This window comes from Phaethon aethereus (assembly GCF_964289735.1).
Source record: "Phaethon aethereus genome assembly, chromosome: 1".
Classification (NCBI taxonomy): domain Eukaryota; kingdom Metazoa; phylum Chordata; class Aves; order Phaethontiformes; family Phaethontidae; genus Phaethon; species Phaethon aethereus.
In genome coordinates, this window is record NC_138575.1 from 161,110,725 (window position 1) to 161,126,156 (window position 15,432).

The 15,432-nt window shown below is 38.5% G+C and overlaps 1 protein-coding gene across 1 annotated transcript in view; it reads right to left on the bottom strand.

Moving 5' to 3' along the window:
* PCCA (propionyl-CoA carboxylase subunit alpha) overlaps positions 1-15,432 on the bottom strand; it is a gene marked incomplete at its 3' end in the record, with an annotated part of 301,448 nt that overhangs the window by 177,797 nt on the left and 108,219 nt on the right. Inside the window, exons 11-12 of the mRNA XM_082013979.1 lie at positions 11,215-11,309; positions 3,705-3,855 (exon numbers count right to left, since the gene is read on the bottom strand). Coding sequence (XP_081870105.1) covers positions 3,705-3,855; positions 11,215-11,309 — 246 coding nt within the window. The remainder of the gene's footprint in view (positions 1-3,704; positions 3,856-11,214; positions 11,310-15,432) is intronic.

A 15,432-nucleotide genomic window follows, 5' to 3' on the forward strand; every position in this document is an offset into this window, starting at 1 on the left:
TAAAATAAAAATATGCAGATATGCCATTTGCTTTCAATAAATCTCTTACAAACACATCAACAGTCTACCAAATTAACTTTTATTCTCTAAAAAATTATGACAAAAATATTCAAATAGTCACATGAGGAGAAAACACGCTACTACTCCAATTAACATATTTCTCAACACTACTGTGCTGAATACAGTTCATACAAATGATCTTTTCAATCAGATTACTCTAAGCAAATTTGGTCATGTTTTGAGGAAGAAGAGAGTGCTCACTTGTTATTTAAATCACACAATGCATGAGGAAGGCATAAGGTTAGCAGCAGAGCTGAGACACAGACGTACAAACTGTATTCAGGGTAAGTACTCTCTTAACACTGCTCTTTGCACTTTTTCTCAGTTTTCCTCAAGCCAACAAGAGATGCTCCTCATTTCAAGGTACTACAAACTTCTCAAGTACGTGATATTTCCTGTTTGCTGTCACCAACTGATTCACCTGTAAGAAGCTTGGCCACACTGCAAAGCCATATGTTAACAGATATTCTTTATTTACAGATTGTAGACTATTCATATAGAGTCAAAGAGGAACATTTCTAGTCTTCCACTGAAAAGCAGAAGAGACATTCCTGCTGGAAGTCAGTATTTCTGATGGTAGTGTGATAAGGAGATTTTAACACAATTTGGAAGTTAATAAGGCTATCAGTCTAATGGGTCAGAAACTTTTTCTTTATTTCAAAGCTTTTCGGCTATTTTGGACTATGACTGCCTTTGATTAGGCTGATGACAACTAAGTAACACAAAGCACAATGCAGGGTGAGCAGCTATAAAGAATCAGACATTCAACATCTGGTCTGTCTGAACGATCCTAACGGTGGTAGCTGCCTGAAAACTATTCCAAAAGTGCCCTAAATGACAATGTACAGAAGTTCTCTTGTAACTGCTAGGGCAGACATTTCTGTTTTCTTGTGAAAAAACAGAAATATAGTTTTGCTACAGTTATCCAGTCTTGTGCCTCGTACTTATCTGATAGCCTCTGAAAGATGACAGAGAAGCAAATACAACAAAAAGTACATTAACAGCAAAGAATAAATCATTCTAGTTGAATCACTTGGAGGGAATGAAACATCTGTAACATATTTGGGTAGCATATGAGAGACACAATGGAGCTGATTCACCAACTTTTTTCTCTTTCCAACCTCATATTGTATTGCAGCAACACTTAACACAAAAATTAAATAAAATATAAACTTCCTGTAAGGTGCTACTTATACTTTTTTGCAGAACTATATAGCAGAAAAGGTATATTCCCAAAGAGTTCCCCAAAAAAGACAGCCAAATAATAATACAAGTCTCAATTGCTGCAAAATAATTTACAAAAAACACTGGAAGATATCTGACAGATACACCAAAAGGATGGAGGGGAGCAATCAGCAGGCAGTGCAAAGTATTGGACACAGTTTAGTTAGCTCAACGCAAGTATATTCTGAAGTCTGTACTTAAAGTAAAAAGGCTACAGTGATCTGATTAGAGACTGCTGAAATGTTAAAACAGACACAGGTAATGGCATAATTTAGTAGACACATTCTGATGATGCTGACAGGTAGCTGTGTCAGTAACACACAACACAGACCTGGGGAGCATCATTTACAGATCAGATGTCCATCATTTAGGAAAGTTCTTCCAACTGTGGAGTGTTCAGCAAAAACAAGGCAGGTGAGCCTGTTAGTCACTCTTCACAGTTAAGAGGTGCAAAAGAAAAAGGCTGAAGTAATACAGGGACATCTGGAGAGTCTCCTGGTTCTGAAGTTAAACCTGGACAAGCTTCATTAGAGTTCCTATGTTTGGCTTTTAATAGAAGGGAGCAAGAACAAGATGTTAGTTGCATAACTGTTAGCTAAACAGAAAATAAAGCTTGAGACCTGGGAGAAGTGACAGATCAATCAGGTAAAGATGGGGAAGAATCAGAGAAAATTACTACTCTCCAGCCTCAAGCTGAAATGCTAATTAAAGACAATACACAGTCAGGATAGAGGTATTAGAGAATATCTACACAAGTACTGTAATTTAAGATTAGCAAATTTCTTCAAGAGTTGGCAAGAATGAGTTTGCTATTATAGGAGATCGTCAAACTGCTTAGGCTGTATTTCAAAAGGAGTTTTTAAAGTCCTTAAAGATGGAATTGTGAAAGCTTTCTTACTGCTTATGTGGAGATCTCTACAATTAAGCAAGTTTGCAATTTGGGACTTTGAACACTTACCACTGTGCATTGCGGGGGCAAACACCACAACACAGCAAAGATAACATCTTAAAAACCAATCGCAAAAAGAATCAACTCCAAGGATACTCCATTGCTAATTCCATTTAGGAATTCATGGACAATAATATACTACAGCAAGGAAATGGTTTTGAACTTCTGGTGGGTTATGCAGAAAATCATAAATTAATTTCCTTTTATGTAAACAAGAATATGGAAAGTCACTAAAAAGTATGTCCTCAAAAACTACAAGATGGGAAAAATGTAAAGAATATGACCAGAGAGACATAAATTCTTCATAATATTTTAATGAACATTGCCATTAACCACCACCCTCTCTGAATCTAAGGTAAACCAGATTGTTCCTAGCAAACTCCTAGCAGAAACATATGAAGTATAACTGTCATAACTAATTCCAAAAACACTGCTGCCCTGCAAGGCAAGGCAAATTTTACTAGCAGTCTTCCCTTGGCACAGGGAAGATTGCAACACCCTCATTCCCCCTTCGTACCCCAAATCCTCTTTCACTTCTTCATCCAAAGCATAAGTTTACCCAGCCATTATACAAAGTAATGGAAAGTTGTCAGAATTACGAGGATCTCTTTATGCTCTATCACTGCACACATGTACAAGCAGCAGGCAGAACACAGCCCTAATGAAATGTACCTAAAAACAGCATAAGAATCTAATTACTCTGTTGCTTGATACCACATTTCAGTGAGAAAAGGAGGATAAAGATGATAGAATTTACTTTCTTACAAGTTGAACTTCCCATCTCTCAGAATGATACAGAGACTTCAAGTTACATGCCTGTTTTGTTAGATTATGACCAGAAATGCATTATAACAGTCAAATAAGAGGTAGAGGGGGTTTTCCATAAAACAGTGTTTGTCCGTTTATTTACAGGGTACATTATTACATCCACTACTGACCACATGAGATGATACAAAAATCCTACACCGTGTCAGCATGCTTTTTACACTGTTGCATTGCAGTCACAATTTCAATCATACACAGATTACTAGTGTTTTTATTGCTGATATACACATATAGTTTTAATCACCCTCCTAGAGAAACTCAGCAAGTGATCATCAAAGTATAAAAAATAAAAAAGAAACTTCAGGGACCCATGGGGAAAAGCATCAGAGCACAGTGGATAGATAGCCACTTACTGTGAACTCACAGTGGCACTTAACAGTGACCTCTTGCAAGGTCTTTAGGTCAAGTGTAAACAGAGCAAAAGTTCTGAATGCTTGAGTGCTGTGCAAGGGCTCACTGCTGCAAAGTCTTATATACACAGGCTTATTTATGTGAGTAGATCTTTTAAGTTCAGTGGGAAGTGCTCACATGCGTCAAGTTACTTATGTGTAAGTCTTTGCTAGAGCAGACCCCTAAGTATGGAAGGCGGTTATGTTCTGTTTTTTTAAATAACACTTTTCTGAATCTGTAGAGCTGTTTTTCTTACCTGAAGTCTAGTATTCATTTCCAAGAAGTAGAAATTCTTACTGGAGTCCACAAGGAATTCTACTGTTCCAGCAGAGGAATATTTTACTGCTTTGGCAAGTGCTACTGCTTGTTCTCCCATTGCTCTTCGAGTTTCAGGGTCTAGAAAAGTGCTACAATATAGAAACAATGCCTTTCTTTAGTTTAAAAGAAAAAATAATAATTAAATCATTTCATCTTCTGCTTAAAAAACCACTAAAAGAGGACAGCATCATTGTTTAGGTTACAAAAACATGTCAAGACTGTCAAATGTATGCCTTTACATTTATATTGCTCCTGAACAGATATACTGTATGATTTGCAATTACTGCTAATGTACAGGAAATTCAGGATAAGTAACAGTGTTCTCTAAAATATAAAATAACAGAACTTTTTTAGAACACAGATCTAGAATAACGCAAGTTAATCAAAATACATACATACAAATCCAAGATATTTTAGAAGGCATATATCTTTGGGAAAAGAAAAAAAAAGCCCTGTAACTAAAAAAAAAATCCATCCAATGGAAATATGAATGCCAAACAGGAGGTCTAAGGGGAATTTGTTTTCTACTCTAAATTAAAATTGTGTAGCTGTTTCATTGATATTCTATGCAATAAAGAAGTTTTGGAAACTAATGATGCATGTATTCTGGCTTCTTATATGAAGACTGCAATGAAGAAAATTTGGACATTCATAATACTTAACTAAAACACAGTCAACAATATCATGGCTTAAACTTTCATATCCGATACTTCCTCTTTCAGCTTTACTTGTAAGGTGAAGGCTAGTTATCAGTGTGTGTTAATCACAATTCATTCCTTTCCACAAACCCTGGACACACTCAAGGGCACTCAAAGAGCAGCTCAGCTACCACCTCGGGAGCCACTGTGAACACTGACCAAATGCCAAGCCTTCTCATTCTAGGAGAGCAACATGCCACTTCCACTGGTCCAGTGAATCAAAAGACTCGGGACGGTACATATTCTGTTTGTTACTCTCCTTTGTACTGCAAATTCAGATTTAGATTAACCTATGCAGATTGTTAATTTAGAGCTAGGGAAATTTCTGTGTCTTTCCATCAAAGCTGTGAAACTGGTTGCCCCTCACCCCGATATGCTGACCTTCAATGAAAGACAACATGTGGCTGTTCATCTTATATGACCTTATAAATATGCTTATTCTATTTCTGCGGTGACTTACAGTAAGCACTTAACTCAGCTATCATTTTAGAAGTACTTTTTTAAGGGACTAGGAAGTAATTTCTACCTTACCTCTAAGTTACTGTTTAGAACGAAAATACCAAGTGTTATGTATTTCTTGAGGTGTCCTCAAGAATAAGTCCTAATTCTGCAAAGGAGCAATCAGGAGCCTCCACATATGTGAAGTGATCCCACCAAAGTCAGTGAAGCTCCCTCTGGGGCCCAGGACTGCACTCAGCAGAAGCCTGTGCTGGGTCAGGACTTATCTTTCAGTACTTACTATGGGGTTTTTCACCAAGAACTGAACTCACAGAAGAGAAAGAGAGACTTCTGCCACAACAAAACATATTTGACATGACACAAAAAGTAAGGAAATATCTAAGCAAACTGGGAGACAATGGGATCCTTTTCTTTACAGGAAGAGTGCTACTTAGCACCTCTGTCCTTCCAGTGTCCACACAGGCAGATTCTGATGGATGGTAGGGCAGGCATTTTCAGACTTTAGGAAAAAAAATCTCCTTCTTGGCAAACAGGATCAACAGGAAAAGGAAGACAAGTCTGATCCCAAAAAAGCTATCCTAAGCCAGATCAAAGGAAAAAAAAAAAGATGATGTGCAGAACTGTTGTACCTACCAAAAACAGGCACTGGTAATGTAAAAGAGTTTCATGATAGTTCTTATTTTGACTCAGTAAGAGGATAACACATTGCACAAAATCAACAATCTGTAAATTCAATTCGGGGTTTCTGCAGGGCTTTGATTATGAAAGGTCAATGAGTGGCTTAGGAAGAACAGAACCTTTTCAGTATCAGCTTCATACACTGTTTCTAGAATAACTTCTCATATGCATGAAAAACAGTTACTCCCCTTTATTACAGTGGTGTCTTCCTTATGTTTGTTAAATGTAGGTCTCGGATCAATCTGTTCACCTCCTGCTGTAGCCAAAGAATGGAACAGAGGTGTCACACTGCTAAACTTGAACGCTGCCACATGGTTAAGCTTTATGCCCTAAAATGACTGGATCATCCCTGCAATCAGCTAGGTTAATTAACCAAAGTTCTCCTATTCCCTCTGCTGCTTTACCTTTCGTATACATTGTTTCTCCCTTCTTTAACAATGCACCTTTTACAACTGAAATAACTCTTCTCCAACCTAATTTGACATCACTGGAAAACACAGCACTTAAAGATTTGAAGTCAGGTTTATTCTCACACTTATAACTGTTATTCCTTCAACCAAATAGCTCCTATGGCAGCATGACAGCTGCACAATAAAAAGGATTTGCAAGATAAAAGCACCAAAAAGAAAAAATAAGATCAGACCTGACATTTCACTCATAAGACCTTCTTCAAGCTATTATGAAGTTGATCAAAGACAATACAATTGGTTTGTTCCATTGTTCCTATTTCCAGAGAAATGACCACATGGGCAAGATGTTATCTCTCCACTTCTAGTTCATCATATTCCCAAAATATCCCCACCACCTTCACTCACAGATAAGGTTGAGATTTTGAGAAGTACAGACAGTTACACTGTCAGTGGAAATTTACTGCTCAGCTTACACCCAGAAAAAAAAAAAAATCACCAATAATATTTACTCTTCCTCTAAAGATACCACTACACTGGAAGAGAATAGTACCTTCATTTCCTAAATATCAAGGTCAGCTTACCTGATCTTAGGAAATAGTTAGGCATACTGTTTGTTTAAAAGAATTCCCTACCTAAGAAACAATTCTCCTTTGAGATATCTGTATCATATACTAAAACACTACGGGTATAAATATGCTAAAGAATTTGAGAACACAGTTTTGCCCCCATATCTAAACTGTGCCCACCTATGAATCATGTACAGAGTCACAAACAGAACAGACTTGCTGTTGCTCTTAACCCCAAATCTTTCAAGGATTTCTAGATAGAGTGACAGGAAATGTAGAGTCTGATATACATAGATGCAGCACAACTCTAAGGAGAGCTTGTACATAGAGTCTAGTTCAGTAACATACCTTTCTGCTAAGTTCCTGCTTATATACATTCATTCAAATTGTCAATGGCTTCAAGTAGCACCTTGGCAGTTAATCTGGAATATGATCCTGAAGTAGTTGGCATCATACTGAGATCTTTCAGAGAGAGCTTAATGCTTGGAGAAAGCGAAGGAAGTTGCTGTCTGTGCACCTTCCAAGGACAGAAATTAACAATGGAGCATGCAAAAAAGGTCACAAAAATAGTTTAACTGTTTCACCTGCATTCTAATGCAGTCATTTACTGGTAAACTAGCCTCCCTTTTAAATCTCCTGCCTCTTAGATCTTTCTGTCACAGGCAGAAACATTTTTGTCCTTTGAACTGAAACTGAAAGAACATCTTTCGATTTAAAAAGACACCACAAAACTAACGCCTACGATAGATAAGGCAATCTCAACTCTGAATGTATGTAGCTACGAAGAAAAAAAACCCATACAATAAACAAGTTATTTCCTGTCTGAGATGAAACTCAGGGAAATTTCGGGAAATTGTTGAGAGGCTGTCCTAAGAATCAGCTTATTCTGAAAGTCTTGAATGCTAAGGGTTAACACACAGGACATGGAATCACTGAAGTTTTCTCTCCAATGTCTTTGTAGAGACAACAAAGGAGAATAAGCAGGCATCAAGCAAGTTCTAAGGACTTGCTCACTGTGGATGCTAATACAGGTCTTGCATGCTAGTACAGAATATAGTGGCAGGGTACTGTTCCATCATTACTTGTCCAAGAAAGGCCTGAAAATGTAGAGATGATTTAACACCCAGTGTCCTGAAGCTCAGCATTTTGAGATATGATAGTTAGAGGCCACACCTCAAATATTGTATTCAGTTTTGGGTTCCTCACTACAAGACAGACATTGAGTTGCTGGAGCATGTCCAAAGCGGGGGGTCTAAAGAACAAGTCTAGGGACAGCTGAGGGAACTGGGGTTGTTTAGTCTGGAGAAAAGGACACTGAGGGGAGACCTTATTACTCTCTACAACTGCCTGAAAGGAGGTTGTAACAAGGTGGGTGTCAGTCTCTTCTCCCAAGTAACAAGAGATAGGACAAGAGGAAACAACCTCAAGTTGTACCAGAGGGGGCGGGTGAGGGTTAGGGGTGTTAGATTGGATATTAGGAAAAACTTCACTGAAAGAAGCATTGGAACAGGCTCCCCAGGGAAGCAGATGAGTCACCATCCCTGAAGGTATTTAAAAGACATGCATATGTGGTGCTTACGGACGTGGTTTAGTGATGGACTTGGCAGTGTTAGGTTGATGGTTGAACTCTATGATCTTAGAGGTCTTTTCCAACCTAAATGACCCTACGATTCTAAATGGTATTTCATGGAGGATCAAATGTTTAATCTCTTTGACTGCCACAGCAAAGGATAGTGCTGGATGATCACAGTGAGTGGAAGGGCCTTTGCATGGCACTTCTCCCTAACAACATTCCAAAAATCTCAACTTTGGGCATCAAATAGTACAGATAGCCAAGTCCCTCTGATAGCTGGACATTCCTCCACCCAAGTGGTGAGGCAAAAGTTAAAGTGCTTTAAGAAGCTTCTAACAGGTTCTGAAATGGTTAGATAGACACCTGCTCTCACCAAAGTGAAGTTTAAGAGCACTCCCTTGAGCTCCAGTTATTGAATAAGTCGTCAGCTAATTTACTTTCCATTGATCCATTTACTTTTGATTGATTCTAAAGGATCAATGGATTTTCTGATAAGCTTATGGGCCTTGTTTCTCCACATGGGGAAGAATCCCTTATTAAACACTCTAGCAAAGAGGAAAACACAACCACACCCTCACTTTTTTTCTTGCCAAAGTACACTGCCTCATAGCAACTGAACAGAGAAGAATTTGGGCAGAGGAGGAACAAAAACTGAACTAAGAAACAGACTATTAAATGTTACTCATCCATTTAATTTCAGCCCCTCTGGTGAAATGAGAAGCCAACAGCATCTTCCAAAAAGGTGTGAAACTACAAGCAAAGAACATTACTGTAAAACACTGGAAGTTTTGTGTAGCACTAACTTTGCCCAGCACTAACTAAAAAACTGGCAAGGATCAGATGTGTCTTATTGTCTGTGCTTCCCAGAACAGAGTAGGACAACTGATGATGTTAAAAGGATATAAGTGAAGTTTGTTGGTCTCCTGCTTGAAACTGGGAGACTGACCACTGAACAACCAGGGCTCCCCTGAATGCGGGAACCTCATCACGGTTCCAGTACGAACTAAAGCGCTTTTTCCCCTCAAAAGTGAGAATGTTTTATGAGATTGAACTTCCCTAGGAAAACTGGACATTCAAACACGAAATCCCATAAGGATAAGTTCAACAGCTGCAGACTCAGCTTTAAGAAAATAATAGGCTATTCTCAAATCCAAAAGGCCCTCAACAATCAGTCTCAAACTAGATGCTTAGGATAACATCATCATAGGAAAAAAAAAAATCAAGAGAGGCTTGAGAAGAGGCCAGAGTCAAAAGCCCTAAATTGTACAAAAGACAAATAAACATTTTAGCCCATACCATCCCTATCCCCCAAGCTTCAGGCTGAAACTTTTTTTTCCTTTCGTATCTCAGAGCTCTTAATGTCAGCTATCATTTCAAATAGGAGAAAAAAAGGACTACTGAGGACTTCATATTTCCTCAACCCAGCCATACAAGAAAAGGTGTTTCCAGGTGTCATTAATCAATGAGACTAACTGAAATAGCATTCACAGGAAGGGCTAACTTCAGGCTTTAGGGTCTCTACAGCATCTCACAGAAGCTAGTGCCCTGTTTATCTACAACAGTCTTGTAACCCTTTGTAAATACATGGATTCTGCAGCCAACTGTAAGTGGCTGTAAGGCAGATAAGGCTTCCAAAGCTGTCAGTAAAAGCCTGGCAGTCTAAAACATTCAACAACAAGACGGAAGAAGAGTTTTCACGCCAAATTTTGGAAGCTATTGACTTGCCCGCAGTCTTTTGTAGAGTTATAGGAAGGGATGAGAAAACCTACTGGCAACTCCAGCAGAGAAGCCCAAGAAAGTTAAAAGGCTGATATTTCTGATGAAAGAAAACACTCTGATCACAGTTGGCTGGTGAGAGAAAGACATATCACTCCCTTTAATTGACCACAGGCACGGAGAATGAGCCAGCAGCAGTGACAGGCAGCTCCTTACATGTACTCCTGAGGCAAAAGACTTTCCTCTCTTAAGTGCTTAGGTATACATACATGCACAGGCACATTACATCAGGACCTGAAGTCTTCACATTTCACAAACAAAAATATAGTAAAATGTTTAGACATAAGGCTTCCAAGAAATCCACAAGCACTACAGGAAGCAACAACAGCTATTCAAACATTTACTAATGGCTTTGTATCCTTAGATTTAAACTTGGTTTTTTATTTAAAATCTAGGTCAAACAGTGCCAATCTGACAATTATGATCCAACATTATGTGCTTTTCCTCACATCCTAAATTGTTGCATCACATAGTTCTGTGCTATAGAATAACGGCAAACCCATCCCAGCTGGTTAACACATTACACTGGGAATTCCCACAGGTTGTGGGATATACCTCTGTCTGGGTTTCTGAAATCAGAACTTCCTTCTGCTCTTTCTACACATATTTTCTGTTGCATTGCATTCATCAGAGAACACAGCAAGACCATAGCATGCACAGCAGCAACACATTTCAGCTCCATTTGAAATCAGTGGGATTAAGATCATTTAGCACATTTCAGTTACTGGACACCTACATCTATAGTTCACTACCATGAATGGTACTATACGTGGTGCAGAATATTTAGTACTTCATGTTCCACTTCAAATAGAAATACACAGTATTATCTGACCCTCTCACAATTACTATAACATAGTCAAACATCTGTATGTGTGGTAAAAACGAATACTTATCCCATATTTTACTTTACTCTTAAATCCAAAAGTTGAATGGCAAAAGAAAAGGAAAACACCTCGGATACATTAAGAAAGTCATCTTATGTACCACATATACTTGATTGTAAGATCCATATCCATTTAATACAAGATCATTAAACAATAAACACCCCAACCCCTGTTTTCTTCTTACAGAAAGGCATCATGAAGCGAGATCAAAACACCCTCAAATACAACGTCAAAATTGTACTACAGTCAAATGACTAACTTAAACATGTATTTATTTTCTTTGTGGTGTTTAATAGACTAAAATTTTTGCTTGCATTTGTACAATAAATCAAATCAGCAGCTTTCCAAAAGTGCTTTTTGTTTTCCCCAAAAAAGAAGCTGCATCAAAAGTCTAGTATACATACCTCGGTGCTTCCTCCACAACTTTTTGGTTTCTCCTTTGAATGGAGCACTCTCTCTCATTCAACCACAAGGCATTACCATGTTTATCTGCCAAAACCTGAAACAATAACATGCTGCTATTAACAGACCTATGCATATGGCCTTTTGACATTATACTATTATGTAGCATTGAGTTACTTTAAATCAAAAATATTTGTTTTCCAGTCTAGAAATAAACATTGGGGAAAAATGCTCTAGTGTAGACAATTAATTGTATATGAAATGCTAATTGAATGGTCCTTCAAACTCTGAACAGGATTATTTTAAAGCCTCTCTATATAGAGTTCATACATGGCAAAAAACCACTAACTCCAAGATTTGTGAGAAGCTCCCAAGAGTTAAGAAATTAGAAACTAAAAGACTGAAATGAGACTAAAACTATGTTTTCAAGGAAAATTGTACTGCAATAATGAAATTACTCAGAAGCATATTGTAAGCAATATCTTCTAAGCAATAACAAAGGAGAGAAAAATCTCAAAGGATGCCAAATTTTGCTCCTGCATTATATACACAAGTTTTCAGAAACAATGGCTAATGGAGCTTTTTCAGTAGGCAAACCACAGCACCCTGTCGTTAATGAAGAAAAAGTCATCAGAAATTTTGCACTCTTATTTAGAAAAAAAAATTGCTACTTCCTCAATACTTTCAATGGAAATGAAAGAAGGGATTTCTCAAAAAATCAGGTGTCAACTACAGTTCTTGGCCGCAGCTTCAGTTCATGAAAGAGATAAACATACAGTCAAGCATGTAGATTCAACTACCCAAATTACATGTTAGAAAAAACACAAGTTCAGCATAACAGAACTCTCAACTGATTCCGCAACTTCAAACTGGAAAGAAAAGAAAAGGAACTCTATTCATTTCTGAAATCAACTGTACAGTGCAGCCATTTCCAATAGCGGGACACTGGATTTGAGGATTCAAGTAAACGTCTTCCAATCTTATGATGTTATACCCCACACTTATTCTTGAAACAACTTCTTTCATTGCAGACCACACCTGCTCCCTTTCTTCCTTATAGAATTTTCCCTCTAATCCATTTTCTTCCATCATCCTGCTCTGATCTGTGGGAACCTGTGCCAATATTCATGCTTCATTCTTTAATAGTGCAGTTCTACGCTGAAAACAGGTAAGATAAAAAAGATACAATCTTCCTCAAACTGCGCAAATTCAACCATAGCTACTCACATTTGTGACAACGATTCTGTATTATTTATTATTCCTTTTAGCACTACAGAGCGAGTACGGCACTAAGCAAGATGAATTCCTGCATCTATGACACCAATGTTTGCTGAAGCGTGAATAATCTGGGTAGATGTGACTGAAAACGAGGCACTGATCTCATGAAGACAACTCGCGTGCGCTGGACAGCATCAGACCCAGAGTGCTCTGCACCCTGGTAGGATCAGACCTCCCTTTTCCTCGGAAATTCTGCTGCACTCCTACAAACTTACAGAGCTTTCTGGGGGGGGGGAATCTCAACCAGAAAGTTCTACAAGATCCATGACTTTGGGAGTTCCTAAACTACAGCTTATCCCAGAACCCTCTTCCCTGCCCAGTGGGAGGTTTAGCAGCAGCACAAGGGTATTCCAGCCAACTGCTAGATTCTGTAACAGGCAACTCAGTACAAAGCCAAAAACACCCAACCCCAGCAGCATCTAAAGTAGCTTCCTACCCAACACCTAACTCATCCAATCCAGAACTAAACATCACTGACCTCTACAGAAACAGAAGATATTTTACATTTTTTTCAATATTAAAACAGTACCTCTAGGGCATAGCATGACACTCGATGGAAAAATTCGCTCTCTGTAAGTACGGGAGCACTGTGAGCACTTCTGTTTCTTCGTCACAAAGCCTATAGCCTTCCACAGAATTCAGCCTCACCAAAACAAACCAACCAAAAGTCCTGGAATATTTCAATAAAAATGAGTTCCTGTGCTTCTACTCTCTCTCCCTCTGTGTATTTTCCCAAAGAGAACAATGAAATATTTTTCAAGCCAACTAGTAAATATTTTCTTTCACTTCAGGACATTTCTTGTATCCTATTTGATTTCTGCAACCTGGATCTAAAAATAAATGTTTTTCCATTATCAGTTAATATGGCTCAGAGGCATGCATGAACATTTACTATGAAAACATAATTATAAATAGAATAAACCAAACAACATCTAGAGTTAGGCTTTTACTTTCATTTTTGGGTCCACTGTTTTCATTATCAGAAACTAAAGACAATACTTCAAAAAACAACTGCATTTCAGAAGACATTTACACAATGTTGAAATCATCATTTCTGAGATGGCATGAGATTCCCGTACACATCTCACTAAAAATGTATGTCACAGCTCCAGCTTTTTTCCTAAATACCTAAATATACCTAAAAGAAAATGCCCTGTTTTATGGGATTAGATGATTATGACATTAGTATATGCTATAAAAACAGCATTGTAACATCTTTGTCAGCGACATGGACAGTGGGATGAGCACACCCTCAGCAAGTTTGCTGGCAACACCAAGCTGAGTGGTGCGGTTGACATGCCTGAGGGAAGGGATGCCATCCAGAGGGACCTGGACAGGCTTGGGAGGTGGACCCATGTGAACCTCAGAGTTAAACAAGGCTGATTGCAGGGTCCTTTACATGGGTCAGGGCAACCCCAGGTATCAGCACAGGCTGGGAGATGAAAGGATTGACAGCAGTCCTGAGAAGAACTTGGGGGTGTTGGTTGGCAAGAAGCTCAACATGGCCTAGCAAAGTGTACTCACAGCCCAGAAGGCCAACCACATCCTGGGCTGCATGAAAAGAAGCGTGGCCAGCAGGTCAAGGGAGGGGATTCCGCCCCTTTCCTCAGCTTTGGTGAGACCCTACCTGGAGTACTGTGTCCAGCTCTGGAGCCCTCAAGCACAGGAAAGACATGGACCTGTTGGAGCAGGTCTAGAGGAGGGCCACAAAAAAGATCAGAGGGATGGAACACCTCTCCTGTGAGCACAGGCTGAGAGAGTTGGGGTTGCTCAGCCTGGAGAAGAGGCAGCTCCAGGGAGACCTTCTTGCAGCCTTCCAGTACTTGAAGAGGGCCTGTAAGAAAGCTGGAAAGGGACTTTTTACAAGGGCCTGTACCGATAGGACAAGGGGTAATGGCTTTAAACTGAAAGAGGGTAGGTGTAGATTAGATATAAGTAAGAGCTTCTTCATTATGAGGGTGGTGAAACAGGTTGCCCAGAGAGGTGGTAGATGCCCCATCCCTGAAAACATTCAGGTTCAGGTTGGATGGGCCTTTGAACAACCTGGTCTAGCGGAAGGTGTCCCTGCCCATGGCAGCAAGGGTTGGACTAGATGATCTTTAAGGTCCCTTCCAACCCAGACCATTCTAAGATTCTATGTATATCTATATGCCAAAATAATTAAATATAACTTACCACAACTTCTACACAATTCAGCTAAATTCTATTTCCAGTTGTAGGACTTATTTAGCCAAGTAATAGTCAGACATTCCATGTACTCTTAAACTCAGGTCCTTTATATCAGATATTTCAGGAGAACAAGACTTCAAATCAGGTCAAGCATAAAGTCTATTTGGACTCTACTTTCCTGTTAATTGTTTTAGTCTTTTCTCATGTTTTACAAAGTGATTGTTTTATAGCTAGACACAGGAAACCCTTATTTAACAATTTTAAGTACCAATGCTTTGGAGCTATATGAGAATGTTAAAAAAGTTCTATTTAAAAGTTACTGCTAAATTAATAAATATTTGGCATCTGGTCTCAAACTGTTTGTATATTTAGCAGTTTGAAAATGAATCAAGGTCAATGTCCTAAAGTTGATTAGAACATGAAGTTAAAATGATATGCTATGATACTGTTAAAAGGCACCATCAAAGTGTTTGTGTAAGGAAAACAACATTCATTGTACACTTATTATAAATAAAACTATAAATTATTAATGGCAGAAACTATTTTGTCTAATCTAGATGAAATTATTCAACTGTTCTTAAAGTCAGTACTGCCTAATTTTTGAGGTAACCTTTTTTAAGCCTAAAGGAATCAAGGCAATGTAAAATCTTCTCCCAACTCACGAAAGTATACACGAATCAATCTCATTGAACTTTAGTCATCAAAGAGTCAGTAGGAACCTGCTGAAACTCCCAAATCTGCAAGCACTAAAAGTAATAGATCTTTAAGATGTA